Here is a 23,729-nt window from a genome sequence, read left to right as displayed (position 1 = left end):
ACATTTGCAATAAGCACATCTACTACACTTACGCTAAGCTAAGCGTATGTAATGCTTAAAAGAGTAATTATTGACTGTATATCATTGAAAAAACGAATATACTTTTATCTTTCGTATATAAACACGTGATAACTTTAGCCGTCGTCAAAAGGATTGAGCAAGCTATAAAAAACATCTACATTAGTATATTTTTAGATTTTAAGGTAAAATGTATACGCCTATATATATATATATATATATATATATATATATATATATATATATATATATATATATATATATATATATATATATATATATATATATATATATATATATATATATATATACATATACATATATATATACATATACATATATATATATATATATATATATATATATATATATATATATATATATATATATATATATATATATATATATATATATATATATATATATATATATATATATATATATATATATATATATATATATATATATAGGCTAATTATTGGTTAATTTGAGAAACGCAATGTCAATGTTTTCATTTCACTTCCGGTCCCGCTTTCAATTTTCTCTGCGACCTTGTACCAAAGGTCTGTGTTTCCTGTTTGTTGTGACTGACGCCATCTTTGTTGTCTTTGGCCGTCCAGAATCAGCCCTCAGCTATCTCAACTACAACCGCCAGCTGTCCATGAGGACGTCACGGACGGTGCCGGCAGAATCCGGCGTCCACTGGTCCGGCAGCAGCACTAGCACCGACAACAGCGATGACGTCGTTGCGGACGCACGTCATAAACTCGTTGGCCGGAGCGCCAGTGATAGGGAAGCCTACGACACGGACGCCGCTATAGGGTGAGTTATTTTAAGCGGGGCGACCACTGCGCATGCTTGGTATTTTTTAATTTTTTAATTTTTTTTTTTTTTTTTTTTTTTTTTTTTTTAATAGTCTATCATTTCTAAGCATGGTTTTGTTTTTACTCATTTACCATCACGACACTTGGCGGTCTGTAGAGTAGATGAAGTAGAGTTCCCGTGCTTGAAAAAAATATTACATATTGTGTTGAAAATATGATGTGATTCTTTGACAGCTAAATGCTTATTAGATTACAAGTAGGCCTATTTACTTGCTAGATAATTTAAAATTGACATTAACGCCTAACTTATAGGCTACTAGAAAATGATTTCATAAATAATTAGGATAAATAATAAATAGATTAAAAATCAAGTAGACTTAATTAAAATGAGATCTAGCAATAGTGCTATTTTAAAATTATTATTGCTTTTTTTTAAATTTTGTAATTTTCAAGCCTTTGCTCTATATAGCAACATTTTTATATGATAAATTTAATTTATAGGAGTAGTTTTTAAAATAAGCCGATGTATAAGTGAGATATCAATTAACTTGAATTATGCAGTCCATTTAGAGCGCCTGTTAATATTAGCTGGCTATGGCTATAAATAGTTTTACTTTCGGCACAATGACTGTTCCTAGAGCTCATGAGTGGGCTCGGCTCCTACTGACTTAATCCCGGATTCGAACTCGAGACTTACGGGTTAGCAACCTAGTGATTTAACATCTGAGCATAATAGTCTTAGAATAGTGAGATTATTGATAAAAAAGGTATGCAAATGCATTTTGACGCCTTCTTCTATTGTCTTGAACCCTGCTGCGAATTCGAGACTTTAGGCTTAACGCGATAAATCGACCGCTAAGTAGTGCGGGATCGCTGTAATCTTTAAAACAAATTATTTACTTCTTGTAAAAGGTGAAAAAAAAATTTAAAGTAGGCCTACTCTGTGGAAAAAAACAACTATTAAACTCTACTTTGTCTACCCATTGACCTTCAAATTTACCAGAAAACTTTTTAAAAAAATATTTTTAAAAAGCAACAAATTGTCGTGAATAATTATATCACACTTCATACGTTAAGGAAACTCAGTACTTCACTATGACTGCTTCGGGACGTTTTATAATTAAATGCATGCTAATTAACAGGACGGTAATTAGCGATACAACGTCAGAAGAATCGTCCCCTGATGGTGACCGCGTCTCGGAGCTTGAGAAAGAATTGATGTAAGTTTTTAGAATTTTGTACCAATCACCTTAAAGCAACTCTGCTTAGCTCCATTTCATTGCGATTATTTACCCTTATTGTCGAATAGGTTAGGCCCCGTTTTGTTTGACTGTTGATCGCCTTCTAAATAAATAGTTGTTTGTCTATTATTTTGTCGTTCTTTTGTCTTTATAATTATACTGCACTTAAATTGGATTTTATTTTATGCACATCGCATGTTTTGACTTTCGTTTTTTCTTAAAGTATCATAATTTTCTATTCTTTCACTCAAAATGTTATTACTACAATGAATAGTCCTTTAACGGCTAAACGGTCAAACTTACGTTTTAACAATAGTGAATTTAGATTAACGATAATCATAATCGAATCATGTCCCTATCTGTCTTTCCACATTCCTATTGCTTTTTCTTTCACAAGACCTTAAATAAAACCTAAACATAACTCTAACAATATTATTAAGCCTAAACTACATCTCTTAGGTTTTTATTTTGTTATCAGCACACATACACTGCTAATAGTTAGAGACTAAAAATATAAGGTCTCAAACATAAGTATTACAATTGTGTAATGTATCTAAAAAGCACAATTTTGGAAATAATGTAAGTAAAACGATTCAAATGCGTCGATTTTGTATTCATTAAACATTAAAATATTTTGCGAGACGTATTTTACAGTTTGACACAGAGTGCAAATGTAGTACTGACCTGTTATTGATTGTTACATTTTGTGCTAATATTTGGTCCATCAGTCTTGAAAAAAAATATATAAAATCATCAGTGATAAGTTATTTATAATGAAATATTCACAGCGTTTTTATCACACATGACCAAATTAAAACACAATACTGTTTCCAATTTTGCGTAAAAAAATATTTGAGGTTTTTATTTTGAGTATAACTTGGAAGTGCTGAGTATTTAGTTTGGTTGTTTCCCCTGAATGCGTAAAAAAACGGCAACATTTTTAAAAATATAAATTGTAATTAATAAACATTGTGCACTCTTCTGCAATCTGGAGTTTTATTTAGATTGTCATCATTGCTACACGGCGTGCGTAGGGAATGTCACATTAATTAGTCATACATTGCCATGGGGAGGGGATGAGGAAAGGAGTGGATGTTTTTTGATTATCATTATTGCCATTTCCATACAGGCTACAAAAGAGCGCTGCGATTGTTATTGTTTCTGCCTTCTATTGTTATGTAATAAGTAGAATATCGAGGACGGAATTCTATTGATTTTATCATATGCGTTTTGTTTCTTTCTCTTAAAGAATGTTTTATACAACCACTATATATAAGAATATATGTTTATATATCTTTCTATATATAGGTCTATACACACGCACAAACATATATATATATATATATAAATATAGCTATATATATATATATAGCTATATTTTTAAAGCTATATATATATATATATATATATATATATATATATAATGTATATAAAGCTAGCCATTTCGACCATATAGTTCCTTGAGTATATGAAGTATATGATTATTGCTTATTTCTTTTACTTAAGCGTATATAGAGTTATTGTGGGCAGTACTTTGCCCACCTTCCCTTACTTTCTCCAAATTTAGTAAAGTACTTATTATAGCTGGGTGTGCTCAACGGTATCTGAACTATTGGCCTATACTTAAATATGGATGAACAATAAATATAGCTACATGCCAGACTTAACGACATCGAACTTTGTGGCAAATTGCGATTAAGACAAAACTTCCTACACGCTACATACAATGTATACAGCCCCTAGCTATTTTGTTTTCTGAAGTAAGAGTGATCTTTTCTTAACGCGCATTTTCTTTGTTTTGGTGTCTAAAACAAGACATTGTCGTCCCCCCCCCCCCTCAACAACGCTGTTGTCTAGTGTTGATTAACAGGTAGCTTTAAGCCCATGTCTGCTTGTCTGTCGGCTGCCATCCTACACATCCTTACCGAATTAAACTTGATCTTCTAAAAACAAACACTAACGCTCGAGATTTTACTACAGTGTAGAACCGTTTATTTTGTTTTCAGTTTTAAAAATACATCTAAGTATTTAATGAAATAAATATCACCGATTACCAATATGTATTTAGGTTTTTCAATCTCTTTGTTTTCCGCATGTTTTCCATAAGTATCTTCAGCATTTTTCTGCCTTAGAGCATTTTCACATCTCGCAGTATTTTGTTAAGTATGAACAATTATTTAATCAATTTGTTAATTGAAATGGTATTGACTTATCAAACAGTGTTGATTTTTATTTTGATGTCAACCCTCTTCACTGGTATATTCTTAAACACATTCTTGGTATTAGGCGTTATAAATACAATTTTAAAAAAAAAGCACTGTTTATGTGTTCCTTCTATTCATCACACATCATCATTTTCCTGTTCCTTGCAGAACATAGTGCCTCTGTCAAGGCTATCCACTCCCCACGGTATCCTAACACTAATTTCAGCGGTTCCCAATTGCTTCCTATCCTTTCAGCCTCCTCCACCGATGTCTTCTTTGGTCGTCGCTAGCCCTAAGGGTTCCACTCCAAGGCCTGTCTGGCTCTATAGCCAGCATCCTTCTGAAGAGTCTGCCCAATCCATCGCCATTTCCTTTCCATGATATGACTTTCTATTGTTTCCTATCCACACATCTCACCTCACCTTCGAATAGTGACCAATATTATTATTTCGGAAAATGACAATAATATTCGAATTTTATTTCCATGTAGTTTAACCTGAGTACTATTGGCCAATGGACTTTACCGAGTTGACGAGAATCCTTCCATTAGTATTGTTGACATGGATAAAAAATGTATTTTTTTTTTTTACAATTTTCAATCAAAGCGACCGTAAAAATAATAAAATAATAAAAAATAACAACTTAAGCTTGAAAATAATTTAGAAATTTAATAGTTTTAGAATTAATTTTATAAAAGCTGCACAGCCAGAAAATACTAAAAAAACATCAAATAATTTCATCAAATCTTTAGTCAAGACCACCAAAATCCAACCAGTCAGATTTTTATAACAATATTTATTGTACTAACACCTTACATGATTTTGAAAATAGATTGCGTCTATTAAAACAGCCTGAGGTAACTGCTATACCCTATTGGCTTTTCTAGTCAAAGCTACACAACTAGTAGACACATTACTAGCATTGCTCAACTCAACGCATCGTATTTCGTGTAGTTGGTCACATTAACCTGAGTACTATTGACAGCCTCTGGTAACGGCTATACCCTATTGGCTTGTCGAGTTAACACTACTCAACTAGTAAACGCATAACTAACATAGCTCAACTTAACGCATCGTATTTCGTGTGGTGGGTCTCATTAACCTGAGTACTATTGACACAGACTCTGGTAACGGTTATACCCTATTGGCTTGTCGAGTTAACACTACTCAACTAGTAAACGCATAACTAACATAGCTCAACTTAACGCATCGTATTTCGTGTAGGTAACAGATGGCGCGCGACACATAGCTCACAGATATTCACGCATTGTGTTCGCTATTCCAGGGTTTGAGAGTATCAACAATCCAACGAATGGGATTTATTTTACTCGGGCAGTTGTAAATAAAGATGGGAGTAGCCGTGTAATCGTGAGGCGTCAGGGGGTAACTGAGTAACTGTAAACGAAGACAAATAAAATGAAAATTGGGTTAACTGAATAAAACATCGAACTATGGAAGCTATGAGAAGTGTGAGGACGTCTGTATTATTCGAATAGATTACAATTATAAAAAATAAAATAACATTAAAAAGAAATGTTATGTAAAATAACTAGATCTAACTTTACAAGAATGACTCCCTTTCGTTTTTACCTCAGCAAGTAATGTTAGCGATTGCTGGCAAATACAAATTGCTGTCTAAATATAAAGGACGAGCCGACCCGCGGCATATCATACGCCGCTATTTAGTTGTTGTTTTTTCTACTTTTCAGTAATTTATAATTTGTGAATTCGACAGTACCAACGCTGCCACTGAAAATATTTCTTTAAAACACTATAAGTAGCTCGTTAAGGACGATAACCCCCCCCCCCCCCTCTTTCCCCCCCCTCACCTCCGTTACAGTAAACTCCACTTAGTTCCCCCCTCCCTCCCACCTACGTTTAAAATCGTTTCAAACTAAATTATCTGCCCCTAATAGTCGTCACTAAACCCGCCTCTGCTTGTAAACATTTAGCGTGAACCACAGCTCACCAGACCATGTAGGGGTGGGGGTGGTAGGGAGCGAGCTTACAGCTTGTTTTCTAGCGTCTCCCAGAAGAGAATTATATATATAGATATGTAGGTACAAGTTTTATTGCATTTTGTTGTCTATATTTTGGTGACATCATGTCTTATATATACCATCATTGACGTGAATAACAGCCTTGTGTGACTATGAGCTATTAATTAATGCAAGGAGGTTAAAGAAATGTATTATTGTGATATACATTTTGGTTATGTGACATTTCTATAAATATCATCATTCACCTAAAAAGTAGCATTGGGTGCTATTTATACACAGAGGTTAAAAAAATAGTTCTATCTATATATTTTGTTTACGTTCTGCCTTTCACTTGTGGTACGTTTTATGTTCTTTCTTTGCCGGAATAACTCGGTGAGGAAAACGAACAAAATATCCTGTGCACGGTTTTTGATTGTGTGCGGTTATTGGCCTTGAACTAGACTTAAGATTAACACGCATGTTTGAACTCACATTAATGCACCGAGACCGATTTCCAATAACATATCGATGAAGAAAAACATAAAATAAATATTATAAGTTAAGATTCGCTTATTTACTGCGAGCATGCCAAAGTAAAGTAAAACATAAAGCTATGTGCTGAGCGGGGCGAAGGTTGAACAATACACGGTTCAACAGTGTGTGACACGGGCAGTGTTAAGCTGTTTGTGATGGATGTTTTCTTACAATAGTGGCTTACAATCTTCCTTCCTATACGTGACCAACAGTTTTATACTGTAAACACTAATGTAAAGATCGTAGTAATGGATTGTGTTAAGCTGTTTGTGATGGATGTTTTCTTACAATAGTGGCTTACAATCTTTATTCATATACGTGACCAACAGTTTTATACTGTAAACACTAATGTAAAGATCGTAGTAATGAATTGTGTTAAGCTATTTGTGATGGATGTTTTCTTACTGTAAACATAATAGTAAAGATGGTATCAATGCATTATAGCTGTATTAAAATAAATGTCATGAACGTACCGTAAACACTATTGTAAAGATCGTAAAAAATAATTATAACAGTGTTAATCTATAAACCTATGTGGGGAAAGGTTTCTAAATGTAAACATACATGTAATGACGGTAATGAATAGTTGACGCAGTGTTATTATTTGTTGAGAAATATGTTCTTACTATAAACATCAATGTCAGCATGGTAACAAAGAACTGTAGATGAGATAGAATAATGTGTGATGTGACCTAATGCAGAAAACGATTACAAGAATATTTACATTTATTTCATGCGTTGTGGTATAAAACGTTCACATCAACATATAAGAGAACTGTTAAAATCATTGGAAAAAAATCTGTAGTATTGGTTTCAATATTAGCTGGACAAAATGATGCCATCAAAATCTGAGAAGGGTTCCAGACTGCAAAGATCTATGACTATAGCCACTTGCATTCGGTAACAAAATAATTCTAATTTTATCGAGTTTTGTCTTTACATTATAAATTGCATTATTATAATTTATTATTTTTAACAAAGATTCGAAACTAGATCACATTCTTTATCATTCACGCTTGTAAACATTACTATAAGATAACAAAGTATATTGTAGATATCGCTCCACTCGGGTTTTTACAATCTACCACGCCTTGGCTTATTGGCATAGCGATACAAAACATTTGGCTTTGAATTAGTTTTATCAGTAACCGTCTGTTTATCATGCTTTGGTAATCAACCTAGCATCTAGTCCCATGCAAACTTTACTTACTCTATTCCTAGAACTAAAACTATGTAATATAGCCTACATCTCGCGGTCGTTATTGCTCACCCAAAATCTAATTATGGCTTATCCAATTATTTCCCTTAGTCTTGAAACGCCCCTTCCTTGATCGATGAATATCTTTCCTTCTGCTGATGTATTACCTTCGTTCAACGTCTATCTAAACAATACCTGACATATTTCGATCGATACTTTACACCATCCAGCTATCTCATGCCAAATCCCTAGCCACAAACCACCAGCATCTACCGCTCATATATCTATCCCGGCTCCACCACCATCCAGATGTCGTATCCTTATCACTGCTCCGCCAGCATCCACTACCATCCATATGTCATATCCTTATCCCTGCTCCACCAACATCCACCTCTCACACTCCTACTCCACCAGCATCCACCTCTCATCCCCCTATCCCTACTCCACCAGCATCCACCTCTCATACCCCTATCCCTTCTCCACCAGCATCCACCTCTCATATCCCTATCACTGCTCCACCAGCATCCACTCATACCCCTGCTCCACCAGCATCCACCTCTCATATCCCTATCACTGCTCCACCAGCATCCACTCATACCCCTGCTCCACCAGCATCCACCTCTCATATCCCTATCACTGCTCCACCAGCATCCACCTCTCATATCCCTATCACTGCTCCACCAGCATCCACTCATACCCCTGCTCCACCAGCATCCACCTCTCATATCCCTATCACTGCTCCACCAGCATCCACCACTCATACCCCTGCTCCACCAGCATCCACCTCTCATATCCCTATCACTGCTCCACCAGCATCCACCTCTCATACCCCTATCCCTGCTCCACCAGCATCCACTCATACCCCTGCTCCACCAGCATCCACCTCTCATATCCCTATCACTGCTCCACCAGCATCCACTCATACCCCTGCTCCACCAGCATCCACCTCTCATGTCCCTATCACTGCTCCACCAGCATCCACTCATACCCCTGCTCCACCAGCATCCACCTCTCATACCCCTATCCCTTCTCCACCAGCATCCACCTCTCATATCCCTATCACTGCTCCACCAGCATCCACTCATACCCCTGCTCCACCAGCATCCACCTCTCATACCCCTATCCCTTCTCCACCAGCATCCACTCATACCCCTGCTCCACCAGCATCCACCTCTCATATCCCTATCACTGCTCCACCAGCATCCACTCATACCCCTGCTCCACCAGCATCCACTCATACCCCTGCTCCACCAGCATCCACCTCTCATCCCCCTATCCCTACTCCACCAGCATCCACCTCTCATACCCCTATCCCTACTCCACCAGCATCCACCTCTCATACCCCTATCCCTTCTCCACCAGCATCCACCTCTCATATCCCTATCACTGCTCCACCAGCATCCACTCATACCCCTGCTCCACCAGCATCCACCACTCATCCCCCTATCCCTACTCCACCAGCATCCACCTCTCATACCTCTACCCATGCTCCACCAGCATCCACCTCTCATCCCCCTATCCCTACTCCACCAGCATCCACCTCTCATACCCCTATCCCTACTCCACCAGCATCCACCTCTCATACCCCTATCCCTTCTCCACCAGCATCCACCTCTCATATCCCTATCACTGCTCCACCAGCATCCACTCATACCCCTGCTCCACCAGCATCCACCTCTTATACCCATACCCCTGCTCCACCAGCATCCACCTCTTATACCCATACCCCTGCTCCACCAGCATCCACCACTCATACCTATACTTCTGCTCCACAGCGCCACCAAGTGTGAGCTGGCCAAGGTACTCAACAGACAGTCGTGCTTCCAGGAGATCCTCAAGCAGAAGGACGAGATCATAGAAGACCTGGACGAGAAGCTCGGCAACAAATCGGTCAACCATGACGGCTACGACAGTAAAAAAAGGTAAGAACCGCCACACTTGTGTAGGAGGCTGTAAATAGTAAGTTTTTTGTAACTTATGATATACATCTATACCCGAATACGGTAGTTAGTCTTAGGTCTGCTTTGTAACTGGTGTATAAAGATTAAAGAACACATCATATTTAAGCCTAAGTAGAATAGACGATATCTTAATGAGTTCTTGAAACTGTTGTTTTCGTGTTTGAAAACATAGGCAACCTGAAAATACTAAGAAGCTGAAACTTGGAATTTTCTTTTTTAAACAGTCGATCTTTTCACACGTAAACACATACACAAAGAGTATCAACCACACAGAGTTACACGAACAAAAACATACAGACGTAATCACACACGCACACACAAACATAATCCAATCCTCCACGTCGTTTTTTATTCTATTTTAAAATACAGTTTACATGTTTATGACTAGAAAATTATTATTTTATAATTTTGTGGTCGCACTGGTTATTATTTTAACGTAAATGTTGCGTTTAAGGACGTTTATAACATCAAAAAAATCGTGCTTTGATTCAGCAACAGCTGCGCATAAATAACCTAAAATTAAGTAGGCACGCGTTGCTCTAAAAATGTCTATATATGCATCATAAATTACAGTATTACGTGTTCCCAGTGTTAATATACCTTTCAATAATAAATGCCGGTTTCATACAAGTTCTGTAGGCCCTATATGATCCAGATAAATCCAACTTGTTGCAGAACTTTTTCGCTACATTTTGGACATGAACGTGAGAATGTTATTTAGGGATTTGCGTTGAGTAATTCTGTTGAGATAGAAATAGGCGAGAAGTGGGATTTGTAGATCTACTGTTATTGATGTAATGAAATATGGCTGCTCTGTCCTCATAACTATTTTTCACACAAAAGGCATATATATATATTATCTCTAATAAAAAAAAGTATTGATTTAAACTACACGTTTAATGAAAAGTATGGTATATTTTTTTTTTAGCTATGAATGAGTAACACCATATTGTGTGCAATAATTGCAAAATAACACAAGATACTGAGTTATAAAGGCAACCTTCTAAGCATTACGTGTCAACATGTTATGCGCCATATGGCTCGTCGACTGCTTTTCTTTCTGGATTCGCTTTCATAGCCTAGCCCATACAAGAGCAATCTGCAAAGCACATTATTTAATTATTTAGGAGTTTTCTCTTCAAGATGTATTGCTGTCCCCATCGAACGAGCCTTATCTGCTTATACCAGAGGCGTAGCGACCCTTCCCGGCGCCCGGGGACAAACATTCAATTTGGCGCCCCCATAAAACTTTCAATTTGCACCCCCCCTCAAACTCTCAATTGGTTTTTCCAACCCATTTTGGCGCCCCCTAAGGTCGGCGCCCGGGTACACATGTACTCTCACCCAGTGGCGTAGCGAGGTCGGGTGTCACCCGGTGCGGCACTTAATGGTGTCACCCCCCCCCCAGAGGCGTTGCGACCCTTCCCGGGGACAAACTTTCAAGTTTTTTATTTGCACCCCCCCCCCCTCAAACTTTCGATTTCCACCCCCCCCCTCAAGTTTTTCTCTATATATTTTGCTATTTTTTGCCTTGGTGTCACCCCCCTTAATGGTGTCACCCGGTGTGGTCCGCACCCCCCGCCCCCCCCCCCTCGCTACGCCCCTGCTCTCACCCCCACCCCCTCGCTACGCCTCTGGACAAAGTTACCGAGTAAACCAGTTTGGGCATTACGTTTGTCAGACGACCGTAAATGACCAACAGGCTCATATGGGTAGGCCTACCTGACCCCGTAAAGTAAAAACTGCCGGCATTGTTCTGGCCATACAACGTTCTCATCTTCGTACGCTGTACTTGACGGGACTTATAAAATGTAAGCTTACAGTATCATCATTTTTACAAAAATAGAACACTATTATAGAATGATATTGCATAATTCAACGTTGTGTATTGTGATTGTTTTAAAATACATCTCTATTTTGTCCTAATAGCAATTTCTGCTCAAATAATGTTGGAGGAATTTAGTTTACATCGGACTTAAAACGTCTTCTACAGAGTTTCTCTCAGGCATCTCTTCGAAGGGATTCATTGGCCTCAAAGAGCAAATCTACATCCCCTCCCCCTCAACACATGTACAAAGAACGAAGAAACAGAAAAAATATATAAATTATAAAAAAGTATAATTACTTTAACCAGTGTCTCCCCACTCCTCTCCCCGGAAGTGTCAAGTGCACCCATCAACCGCAGAAAAATGTCTGAAATAAACGCATGTCTTCTATCCCCCTAACGGACATTGTCCTACAGTAAATAAGGTTGACGCAAACCTCCACATAGCTCGCAAATGTGTGTTAATGTATTTATGCCTCTTTTGTCCCGCAAAATCAATACCATAAATAAAACAAAACATTGCATGTTAATGGATTGCAAGTCGCAATCATAAACAAAGGGAATAGGAAGCTGCAGTACAAAGTACATGATCATGCTATTGACATTGTTTTTATTTATAGGTTGTATTTTTTTTTTGTTGGCTGATTTCATAGAGATTTTTGGATAATATATTTTTTTATACGGTCACCGTCTGTTTATTTTATTTTTAGGTTGACGGCGGCAAACAAAGAACATTTGGAGAGGGTCAGGGTCCTACAGAACCAGAACAGGTTCCTGAATGAGGAAGTTCGACGTCTGGCTAAGCTCAGGTGTCAGGAGCACGAAAAGATCAAGGTTCAGGACAGGTGAGAATGTCATTCGTCATTTGACATGTGTCATGTAGACTAGTTGATTTAGTTTAGTGACTCATTCCATTCGTCATAATTTATTCCATTGCGTTTGTCATGTATTAATAATTAGACACGAGGATGTAGTTACTAGTTGGTGTCAAGGCTAAAACATGTCTGATACAGGTTTTTACATTGCAGGTTGTTGCATATTTTAATATTTTTACAGTTCTTTATTACCTGTATATTGTATATTGTATATTATTTAAAATATTTAGATTTAGAGACTTTGAGCATGGCACTGATGTCATAATCATAAATACATTTACACTATATGAATATTAATAAGCCGTTTAATTTTTTTATAGATTGTCCATTATATGATCTCAGACTATTTTACTTGTTTTTAATTACTAGATTCTATTTGTAAAATGCTGTTATTTTATTTTATAGCAAAGTGAAAAAGCTTGAAGCAGATATTGAGGTCTGGAAGTTGGAATACATTTCATTAATCCAGTCCAGTATTAGATTCACTGGCACTGACACAATGGATGATGCTGAGTTGTCTCTCTTTGGTGGTGACAGGGTAAGACAATCCACTTAATGACCTGAATTAAGTTTTAGTTTTTGATGCTGTTTTAGACTAACTTTTTTTCTGTTATATATAAAAAAAAATAGTTCATGTTTATCTTATATTTTTTTTAATCCAGGAAAAATAATTTTAATAAAGAGATGTTTTATTTATTTAGCACAAAAACAGGATAATATCACTTCTGGAGGAAGCAAGGAAAATTAACCCAAGCTTACCTACCTTTGAGCATCTGTCTTCTGGGGAGGTACATGTTGACACCTATGGTTTCAAACACCATTTTTCAGGTAAGTTTTGTTTTTTCATGTGGAAATTTTACTAATTCCATTACAAAATTAAAATTTTGAATTATTTCTGAATCACTCATCTACATGAATAGAGAAAAAACAAAATGGGTTATTGCCCTTGGTAAAAATATTTGTAATTACATATTGAAGTTTACATGCATTTTTTTTTACTATTCATTAAGAATGCATTACATCTTTATTTACTGTTAGTCTAACCATAATCTGATGTTAGTATAATTTGTATGTACAGTGGAAATTACTAACTGTATTGACATGATTATCGCAGCTTTTGTACATAAAGTACACAAACCCTTAATCTCAGCCATGACCTGTATTCCTAACTGTAACAGCAATACTGGCAAAAAAAAAAATAAAAATAAACATAACTGGATATTTTTTTCCTGTTAGAAGTAACATGAGCTGTAATACATCACTCAAACAGCATAAATATATAAAAACTTTACTTTATTTCATTATCTTTACTGTCAGAGAAAATTGTAAATTATAAAAAAATACCTTTACAAAAGTATAAAAATATGTTTCAGATGAAGGATTGCTGCTCCACTACTTGTGCCAGGAGTTGAGCCAGCACTTCCTGTGTCAAGCCAACTCCTACGAGAAACATCAGAGGAATTGGATCCAGTATCTCAAAATCAATTGCAAAAACTTAATGATCAATGTAGGTTAAAGTTAATCTTTTAATTAAATATAGATAATTTAATGTATAAAACAGTTAATCACACATATGCCATTGTTTTAAATACATTTTACTAACATAAAATCTGTTAACTTGCAATGTTTGCAGAATGAGGCTCCTGAATCATTTAGTTCCTAGCTTTACATGTCTCTATTTTCTAACACATTTATAACAACTACAGAACTTAAAGAAAATTTTAATTTTAATTAAAATTTTGAAATATTTAAAAGCAGAACGGATTCTGTATTGTGGTTAATATTTAAAGTATATTTTATTTAAATATGTAGAAGCTTTGATATTATTTAAAAAAAAACAATATTATTAACTGATTTAGTTACAAATGTAATTTTTTTATGATTTTGCATATTATTTTATTCTAATTATTTTAAAATTATTGAAAATAATTTGATCTATTCTTATAAAATTTATTAAATTTTGTATCAGAAAAAGACCTTGAAGGCGTTGACAAGAGATGGCATTCCTGACGTGCACAGGAAAATTGTGTGGCGGGCGTTTGTCATGTCACAGGTGGAGGATGTGGTGCTGGAGAAAGGTGCTCACTACTTCAGGAGCTTATGTAGCGCTGTACCTGACTCACCTGTAAGTCCAGATTTTTTAATATATAATACCAGATGCTCATGCTAGTTATCATTTACTGTTTTAATGACTGCAATTTTTTGTCCACTGCTTTTAACCTCAATCTCTGCTAGACTCACTTGTAAGTTTACCTGTCTTTAATTCCATTACTTTATATGTCAAGCTCACATAATTTTATACATGATATAATGGCAAAAAATGTAAAATAAATATTTCTTAAATGTTTCAGTTGGCCGCACGCTACAGGAAACAGATCAGCTTAGACCTGATGAGAACTATGCCAAGTAATGTCAAGTTTTCAACACAGGGATCAAAGGGGGTGAGTGGGAAATCTTGTTATTTTCACATACAACTTTAATCTACTTTTGACATCTTTAAATGGCAACATCTTTTCAACTTTCATTCTTCATTCTGCAGATTCTTTTTTTTTTACAGTGTGGAAATGGCACTTTTTTATTTCATGTGTTCATTTTCTAATAAAGATTGTTAAATTTCAAAAGAAATCACTAACTGTGATTATTAGAATGATGAAATGATAAAATATATTATATTAATTTAATTTTATGTGCACATGATATTACTTTGTAACGGTTAACTATCTTCTTCTTCATTCTTAATTTTTAACTATGAATAGCCTAAATTAGCAATGTTGTAATTAAACTTTTCATTTTTGTTTTTAGATTATGGATCTGCAAGATGTGTTACTTGCATTCTGTATCCACAATCCACAAGTCGGATACTGTCAGGGAATGAACTTCCTTGTGGCTATGGCTCTTCTCTTTATGGATCCTCAAGATGCTTTTTGGTAAATATAGTTGTGGTTGGTGTATTTGTGTAGTTAGAATTATCTATGAACATCTGCAAAACTGTGCCAGTTTACAACTGATATTGACAACTATTGCAACAAGTTTTCTAAAAAGTTTATGAGTGTTAACACTTGCATAGGCAGTATTTTGTAATGTCAACTTAAATCTAACCATAACACTAAAAGTGCTCATAATGCTGTATAATTACTAAAGGTAAACAACCCTTGTTAATTTAATGTTTATTGATGCCAGCATTATAGAAAAAACACTTTTTTTTTTAATTTTATAAGTGTTAACAGTGGCTTAGGAAGTATTTTGTAATGGGTAGGGTTTTACTTTAAAAAAAAATGTAATATCAATTTCATAGCCATCAAAGAAGTTTTTTTTTTATAATTTTAAAATTGAAATCATTGAAAGTGACATGACTGCACATAACTTATCTGTCATTGTGTGTTAATAATTTGTTACTACACTGATAATGTTAAAGGGAAGTGTTTTTTTTTTCTACACCAGGACTCTGGTAGCTGTCACAGAGAGGTACCACTCCCCTTCCTACTTTGACCACAACTTGCTCGGGGCCCAGGCTGACCAGATGGTGTTGCGTGATCTCATGTCGGAGAAAATGCCAGAGCTGGCCAAACACCTGGACGCCATTGATATTGAGATCTCCACTGTCACACTCAACTGGTTCCTAGCCTTGTTTTTTGATGCTGTACCATTTCAGGTATGAAAACGCTTCTATTAGTGCTACTAGTAGTGATTTTTCCAATTGTATGGATTACGTCCCTTTAATTTAGAAACCATTCTGATAACTACATTTTATTATCATTAAATGAAATTTCATTTTAAGTTTTAAAAATATAATGGTTCCCAAATTTTGTGTGTGTGTTAAAGCAGCTTCAAATTTTGTTTTATTGTGAAAATATCCTTGTAGTATTCTTTACAATTAAGTATTTGTAGAAAATAATAAAACAAATTGTAAACTTTAGCGTGTTCCAGATTCTTAAAAATATATTGTTTACATATAGAAAAAAAAATTAATAACTGTCACTGTATTTCAGACTTTACTCCGCATATGGGACTGTTTCTTGCTGGAAGGGCCTAAAGTTTTGTTCCGATTCTCTCTTGCAATCCTGCACATCCACAGCAAGGAGATCATCCTTAAGTGTGATACAATCAGTGTCATGAGGCACCTCAAGGCTTGTGCCAGGATCACATATGATGTTGATGGATTAGTTAGAGTAAGTTTCAAATCTCTGACTCTATTCTATTCAAAACTCTGACTCTATTCTATTCAAATCTAGTTTATTTTCAGTGTTTTATTTTTTTTCTATCAGCTGAAAGTCAGAATTTAAAAACTTGGTTAAATTTCTTTTGCCATTTTTAAAGTTCAAATTGAAGGTCAAGTTTAAATCTTGCTATATTTAACAGAACGTTAAAAGAAATAGAAACTAAACATTGCAGCTTCTTATAGAGATTGCTTACAGACAAATAATCTTCAGTCTATACCAAAGATTCAATTAGGAAACATTGAATTTAAAATTAAAGGGAAACAACTCAACCATTAAATACTTATTTATTGATCCATATCAAAATATTATAAAATGTATTTGATTTGATTTTATTAAGTGCTTTTTCATTATGTTTCCTAGGCTGCCTTTAAAACACTGAAACCATTTCCAAGACGTCAGGATATTGTGAGCAAGCAGACGTGTTACCTGAACGCCCTAAAGGAGAAGTACAGGTGGCGGGACATGCAGAGAGCTGCATTTGCTGAGAGGGAGAATGTAGTGAGTTCTGTTACAGGATCAAATCCTTGTCGGCATCTAGAGGCCGTACCTCAAAACAGAGATACCTTCAACTGGATTATTTATAGATATTAATAAAAATATTTGAAGACTATTTGTTTTTAGACATTTTTTTTTACCAGAAACTGATATTTGCTATTTCAATAGAGAAATGTCATCCCATTATCTCATTTGATGAAATCCTTTCATTTAGGAAATAATTACAATATTTTTAAACTCAACAATGCAGTAAACATCTTTATATCTAAAGGTTTTTAAACTATCATATAATAAGATTATTGGTTTCATTATATTTATATATGTGTAAACTCGAACATACATATTATGGTACATTTATTTTAAATTTAGCTAATTTGATAATGATTTTAATGCTCTGATTTCAGTTCTTGAGAATGGAGTGTGATGCAGAGAAGTATACAGGTTTTGAGTGTTGCACAGTCACAAAACCAGGTAAAAGAAATGTTGTTTAAATATCAATTAAGTTGATTTAAATTAATCCCAGTTATCGTTGACATTTTGAGAATATTCAGAGTTTTGTTGTATATGTAAATGGCTACAAAACAATTATTTTAAAATTTAAAATGTTTTTTTCATAATTTATAAAAGCTCAAACATTTAGTAAAAACCATTTTTGTTTTTTAAAACCTTAAGTTCTCATGGAATGATTAGTGAGGAGAGTATTAATTTTGATTAATCCCACATAACACCTCAGTTGTAATGGGACGGAGTGGTCTAGCGGTAGAGAGCTGGACTGCTAACCCGTTAGTCTCGATATCGAATCCGGGTTCAAGTCAGTAGACCGTCCCTGAGTCCACCCAGCTCTGATGGGTACCTAACTCACGTTAGGGAAAGTAAAGGTGGCTGGGCATAGTGCTGACCACACTATCTCTTCATATGCCGAGGTCACAGAAACAAGTGAAATCTACTTCACTTGCCCCATAGACCGTCAGGTTTGAAAGGGAAACTTTACTTTACTTTACTTACCTCAGTTGTTGGTTACCAAAGTTTTTTTGTTTGTCAGGTGAGGCCTGGGTTGCTTATGGTGAGCCACCCATTTCAAAGATCTGTATTGTGGACTGTAAGGAGCAGACCATGATAGACACTAACATAACTGTAAGTCCTTGGGCTGTTTCATTTTGCTCATATTTTTTTATTTTTATATTGGAGTAATAAAGCTTGTCTAGTTTTTAGATACATTTGTTAAGGTAGTATTTTTAAAGAAATTTTTCACTCAGAATTCATTTGCAGATTTTAAAGTATTTAAAGCCAAATTTTGTAAAACTGAAAAATATAATTGATTGCACATTTGTATCCAATGCTTATTAAATCTACCACATAAAAAAGACCAAATGTATTCTGAGCTGCAGTTTTAATATTAGTGTGTAACTTTTACTCAACTTAGACTCAGTCTTTTGAATATTTGATTCCCATTCAATTGATGTGCTTGCACTTTGACAATAGTTAATTTAATTTATTGTAAAATACACAAAATGACCATTTGATTGTAAAAAAAAAATTAAATTTTAGATGAGAATCAGGAAGTACTTATGCACATTTATTTAAATTGTGCATGCTACAGTTTAAACTCTGAAACTGGCAAAAGTTTTAGGAAATGTGTAACTTTACTTTATAATAATGTGTGTTTTTTCTGATATCGCCAGTTTGAGACGCGTGTCATGTCTATGGTGTATGTGAACCATGACATGGTCTTAATTGGGACTCTGTCTTGGTTTGTGTATGCTTACAGTGAGATCACCAAGTAAGTCTAGTACTGTACGACTAAGTTAAATGCTTAATGCAATATACTGACATGTCCCACTTATTAGAGAAATGAATTCGTCATTTTTGTCAACACTAAATATTAGTGTAGTGTGTCTGTGTGGGGGGGGGGGGGGGGAAGGGGGGGGGGGTTCAGCTAATCCAGGATAAAAATGTGCCTTAATATCAGTCAGATGTTTATAAATTTTGACAAAACAAAAGAAACATCAGTTGACAGCCTTAGATTTGGTCTTAGATTTCAGTCTTGACCCATTTTCATCATTATTCACTTTGAATTTTAGAGAGTTATTGCATGGGCTAATATTTTTATAACATGAAAGACATTCGGCCTTACAGGTGAAAATTAGTTATATCAATATTCAGTATATTGATTCATTCTGACAATTGTAATATTTACTTATTGTTTTAATTCAAAGAGAGATGATGTGGCAGCAAAGGGTCCATGATGCTGTGCTCTCTATGCAGGCTTATCAGGATGATGAGGGGGATAACTCTTATCGACTTTTTGCTGGACTGGCAGATGGCACTGTTGCTGTTTTTGAGGTATAAAATACAACACAATTTCAGTTACAAATGATCTTCTTTTTAAAAAAATATATTCAATGAATATTTTAAATGGCTATTTGGATAGTTTTTTTTATTGATAGTTTATTTTAAGAATTTAATTTTTAATGATTATTTGGTAACTTGATTTCAGCAAGCCATTAGTCCATCCTGCACAAGCTATGATTTATTCTACCTTCCCATTGGCCAGTCCCCAGTCACATGTCTGCAGGTGATTGGCAACCTGCTGTGGTGTGCTTGTGGCAACAATGTCTCTGTCATTCATGCAAGGTTTGATATTTTGTTTGATTTAGATGGTTTATTGGGTAATCTTTTTACATTTTCAATGCATTATGTATTTTTTCTCCTTCCATAAGTTGTTACTTAATTAGCTAATCTACTTAAATGTAAGCAGTAATGATGACATGACAATTCTTTTACCAGTGCTTCTTTTATAATAAAACTACATCTTATTTTTGGATTCATTTTTTGAAAAAAAAAATGTAATCATAGTTAGATATTTAACTTAATTTCTCACAATTCTTATCTAAATATTTATTTGAATCACTTTTTAATCAATTTTTAGTTTTTTATTACAATTTCATTTTTTATATTTTATTTGTTTGAATCAAGTTTGAATTTCTTCTATTCTAAAACTAGTTATTTGAACCATTATTTGAAGCAGTAATTTGTTTGATCCAAGTTTAAATTTCTTCTATTCTAAAACTAGTTATTTGAACCATTATTTAACAGTAACTTGTTTGATCCAAGTTTGAATTCCTCTTGCCTTACTTCACCAGCACACTAGACCCAAAGGACAGGTTCACAGTGTCCGCCAACCCTTACGACACCATCTTGTCTCTGGTGCCAGGACTCCCTGGGGTGTGGATCTCTGTCAGAGGGTCATCAGTCCTGGAGCTCTGGGACCAGGAGAGCTTGACCTGCAGGATGCTCTATGACACACGCACCGGGCAGTTCCCTAATCTCAGAAAGGTAAATGCTGATTCATTAAACAGACAAAAATATTTAACACATTTTGGTTTATTCTAATCGCATAAGCTTAATTCTAAAGATTTTAGCCTTTGGGCATTCAACTTTTTTAACCAACTTTATAATTAGAACGTGGTATCTTTTTATTTGACTAAACATTCGACAAAATTTCTAAGACTATAACATTATATTGGTGTCATTAACCGAATTTGTGTCGATGTTATCTTTTAGTGAATTTGTCAAACATGATCAATATATTTTTGATATTTGAGCTTTGATAAATAATAAATGTCACCATGCAACAAAATTCTATTATGACTAAACACATTTACATTTACTAAGAAACCAAAACAAATAGGTATTAATTGTTTTAGTTAAAAAATGACTTTTTTTCTTGTTATAGGAAGATGATACTTATTTTAATGCAGCAAGAATTACTTCCATACTTTCATTGGACTACAGTGTTTGGATAGGGACAGGGGAGGGCATACTCATCACTTTTGATGTGTTCCCCAACAGCCAGAAAACACCATCAGAGTCGTCTCCCTTCATAACTGATGCCCTGTTAAATGATGATGTGGAGATGCATTCGTGGCGGTCGTCTCCCCACAAGAGTGATACAGACAGCTTGTCACGTCTGATTGAAGTGAAGAAAAGAGTGAAGGAGCTGTACTGTGAGAGGATAGTGTCTGAAAAACTACCTCAGCAGGTTGAAGATAACTCTAGTTTAAATGAGAGTAGCAGCCCTTGTTTTGAACAAGAAAAAAGTATTGAAAAGAAAAAGAGTGAAACTAATAAAGGTTCTTTAGAGAAATGTGAACACTCTGAGAATTTAGAGTCGAGGGAAGAAAGGAGTATTTTAGTGGATGATGGGAAGGAAGAAGTATTGAGTAAGATAGATCTTATGAAGACTTTATCGACTGAGTCTGCGAAGACAGATCTGTCGTTAGCAACAACAACTTCAGGCATTAGTTCTAACTTGAGCCACCAGACTGACGCCAGTGAGGCCGCTTCCATGCAGGACTCAGGGTTTGTCCAGTTGAGTGGTCAAGTTTCAGGGTCGTCCAGTCATGGAGAAATTATGACGGAAGTTCATGTGGGTATTCCTGAGGAAAGTGACGATATTATGTCTGCTGGTTTGGTAGACAACCACAGGACTCACACTGATTCTTCGGCTTCACTTCCACAAATAAAATGTGTTCATGATGGTGTTGTTAGGGTGACAAGAAAATCTGAAGACAGTGGTGTCTCATCCTTGTGTGAGAAAAACATAGAAGACTCTAATTTAAAGACAGATAACTCTTGTGATAAAAATGTGTCTGAGTCTGTTGTTAACAAAGCAGTTATTGATCCATGTACAGACTTAATTTATCTCATGAATTTAAAAAACATGCAGCCTGTCACAGACAGTACCTTAAAAGAAGGATTTATTACATCTACTTCAAGACTGCAGGAAAATGTATGTGAAATTGATAAATCTGGCATAAAACTGAGTGATGCCATGCTGGAACTTAAAGAACGTAATGGTAACGTTCCATCTCTTAATTTAAACGGACGAAGCGTGTCTGAGGAATCCACCAAGACAAATGAATCCGATGATGTTTTCATTGAGAAAATGGCGCCTCTTGTTTATCCCAGTGAAAGTTTAAACATGTTTCATAACAACAATGTCCATTGCCTACCTGTTGGAGATTTGAAAAGTCTACCTGAGGGTAACCTTTCACTTGTGTCATCTGATGTCGACAGCTCCGAGTCCACTTCCAACAAAACCTTGACTCAGGGCAGTCAGTCTAATCTAGAAGACAGCCTCTCTAACGGTTTCCATGACGACACACACAACACGCCATACTTTAACACTAGTCGTGGTAAAACTGATGCCTTAAGTTTAAAGTCACATCATACAAATGTTAAAGCTTTGGCTCAGAAATTTGAAACAGAAGGAAAGATCACAGATACTGGAATTCTGAGGCGAACACAAAGCCTTAAAAAGAATTTTAAGGTTGATCCTAAGCTGTCTGTTGTTAAGCCGTTTAAGGGTTTAAATGAAGAAATTACTATGAATGGTGATGAGTGGCTGAAAAAGGAGGCTTTGATTGATCAAGAGGTTGAGATCGATTCTTCAGCAAATTCACAAACCTTAGATGAATTTTCTTCACTTCGTGGTGTGACAGTTGATGGCGTTTCCAGCGCAGGTGGTGATGATGTTTCATTACCATCCGGTGGTGCCCAGAGCTCCACACCCCTAACCAATTCAAACACAACAAATTCAATGCAGGCAGGTCATACTCCCATAAACTCCTCAAAAATAGTGCAGCAAGCTAAACCTACAGAAGCTCCAACTCAACCTGGTTCTGACCAACAGAGGCTTCAAGTAAAAAACATTGACACCAAGTTCTACGGAGATTCAGATGAAGATACAAGTGTCCACGAGGCTCGTGTCCAGTCTTTTAAAGACAGCTACAAGCGCTCAGCTGCTGGGTCAAAGTTCAAGTTACTGAACGATGTTATTCCGGAACATCCTAACAGTTCAATTAAAAAGTCAGGCAGTTCTTCTTCTCTGTCTAAAGCTTTGGTAACAACTAATGTTGTCAAGGACTTTTCTGGGGCAAAAAATAGTATAACTACTATAGACAACAGTGCCAGGTTGTTGTTGGAGAGTAAACAAAACCTGGCGACAAAAATACCACTGTCAGTGATTGGTCGTCAAAATTCAGACGCAAGCTTGATATTAGGAAATATGCAGTCTAAAGACCCAGACGCGCAGTGGCGATTGGATTACACCAACATACACGTGGACACTGACTTGGAGAGTCTTGGGATGTCGTCTGCGTCGTGTAATGGTCAGGGTGGGGACGGGGACTCCCAGCCCCCGAGCAGACGGCTAAGTTGTGTGAGTACTGGGTCAGACATGAAGGACCAGAGGCTGAACCAGTTTCTCAGAGACACAGCCAGCAGCTACAGTTCCCAGTTTGGGCCGTCCTCAGAGGAAGATAAGGTTGGTTGTCCATTAGCTTGTCATCATA

General features: G+C 35.8%; 1 protein-coding gene across 1 annotated transcript in view; it reads left to right on the top strand.

The window, feature by feature from the left end:
- Positions 1-23,729, top strand: part of LOC131938708 (uncharacterized) — a gene marked incomplete at its 5' end in the record, with an annotated part of 37,971 nt that overhangs the window by 7,778 nt on the left and 6,464 nt on the right. The window contains 20 exons of the mRNA XM_059296838.1: positions 639-840; positions 1,985-2,062; positions 9,773-9,919; positions 12,494-12,628; positions 13,064-13,196; positions 13,360-13,486; positions 14,032-14,165; positions 14,628-14,783; positions 15,010-15,099; positions 15,461-15,585; positions 16,100-16,310; positions 16,648-16,827; positions 17,239-17,376; positions 17,778-17,844; positions 18,416-18,507; positions 19,056-19,153; positions 19,590-19,716; positions 19,871-20,007; positions 20,517-20,709; positions 21,110-23,701. Coding sequence (XP_059152821.1) covers positions 639-840; positions 1,985-2,062; positions 9,773-9,919; positions 12,494-12,628; positions 13,064-13,196; positions 13,360-13,486; positions 14,032-14,165; positions 14,628-14,783; positions 15,010-15,099; positions 15,461-15,585; positions 16,100-16,310; positions 16,648-16,827; positions 17,239-17,376; positions 17,778-17,844; positions 18,416-18,507; positions 19,056-19,153; positions 19,590-19,716; positions 19,871-20,007; positions 20,517-20,709; positions 21,110-23,701 — 5,162 coding nt within the window. The remainder of the gene's footprint in view (positions 1-638; positions 841-1,984; positions 2,063-9,772; positions 9,920-12,493; positions 12,629-13,063; positions 13,197-13,359; positions 13,487-14,031; positions 14,166-14,627; positions 14,784-15,009; positions 15,100-15,460; positions 15,586-16,099; positions 16,311-16,647; positions 16,828-17,238; positions 17,377-17,777; positions 17,845-18,415; positions 18,508-19,055; positions 19,154-19,589; positions 19,717-19,870; positions 20,008-20,516; positions 20,710-21,109; positions 23,702-23,729) is intronic.

Source organism: Physella acuta, unplaced genomic scaffold, assembly GCF_028476545.2.
Source record: "Physella acuta isolate Inbredline_101_S28 unplaced genomic scaffold, ASM2847654v3 ptg000255l, whole genome shotgun sequence".
NCBI classification, from domain to species: Eukaryota; Metazoa; Mollusca; class Gastropoda; family Physidae; genus Physella; species Physella acuta.
Note: the sequence above shows the minus strand (reverse complement) of the source record. Positions and strands in the feature narration are given on the sequence as shown.